The sequence below is a fragment of the Aphanomyces invadans genome (assembly GCF_000520115.1).
Source record: "Aphanomyces invadans strain NJM9701 unplaced genomic scaffold supercont1.3, whole genome shotgun sequence".
In the NCBI taxonomy this organism is placed as follows: domain Eukaryota; phylum Oomycota; class Saprolegniomycetes; order Saprolegniales; family Verrucalvaceae; genus Aphanomyces; species Aphanomyces invadans.
The window spans coordinates 2,640,864-2,641,771 of NW_008580148.1; the positions used below are offsets into that span (position 1 = coordinate 2,640,864).

At 44.2% G+C, this 908-nt stretch overlaps 1 protein-coding gene across 1 annotated transcript; it reads left to right on the forward strand.

Moving 5' to 3' along the window:
- Window positions 1-223: 223 nt before the first annotated feature.
- On the forward strand, window positions 224-592 carry H310_02439 (hypothetical protein; the record flags this gene model as incomplete). The annotated part of the gene is made up of 2 exons (XM_008865946.1): window positions 224-338; window positions 387-592. 2 exons carry the CDS (start codon window positions 224-226, stop codon window positions 590-592), a joined length of 321 nt encoding a protein of 106 aa, XP_008864168.1.
- Between the last annotated feature and the right edge of the window lie 316 nt (window positions 593-908).

The window sequence follows — 908 nt, forward strand, 5'->3', positions numbered from 1 at the left end:
CGGGTCAAAAATTGAAACTTGTCGAATCACACAAAAACGCGACCGTCCAAGTCATGCAAATGATGCGCCTGGTGACCTGCAAAGACTGATTTACAACGGCCACAAGCGGCGACATTGTTTGAACGTTCAAGCCGTCACAACGCATGATGGACTATGTATACATTTCTGGGGCCCTATCGAGGGTTCACGCAATGACACTACTCTATTGTGGGAAAGCAAGTTGATGGATTATTTGGATTGCTGTGCCGAATCGTTTGAACCGTACTTGATTTACGGTGATCCCGCCTATGGCGTGCTACGGTGGATATGCAGTGGATTCAAAGGGGACATTTCAAGCCGTGAGAAAGAGTTCAATTAGTCGATGAGTCGTGTGCGTCAATCAGTAGAATGGGGGTTCTGTCGAATGAAGATGCAATGGGCGTTTGTGACGTATAAAATGCAGCAAAAAATCATGCTACAAAGTGTCGGCAAGGCGATCAATTTGGCGATGCTGTTTACGAATTATCAAACGTGCTACAACGGGGGAAATCAATCAAGTCAGTTCTTCCAATTGAACCCACCATCACTGAAAGAGTACTTGACATTAGGATAGACTACTTAACATACCATCACCACAAGATTACTCGACAATCGGTTAGACTTATGAACTACTTGTGCATTTTCTCAATGCAGAGATCAAGAATACGCATCATGTCTTCAAATCGCTGGTTTTCCACCTCTCTAATTTGTTGCCTTTCCAAACGGTCACTTTCTTTCTCCTCTCTTTCCTTCGCCTTTTCCTCGAGCTCCTGTTGAAGCTTCATTTTTTAACTCCAATTTCTCGCGTTCCAATGCAATTTCTTTTTCCTGGGCGTCCACAATCAGTTTGCGCTTGCTACTGATAGCATTTTCAATGGTGTCGGACGAGT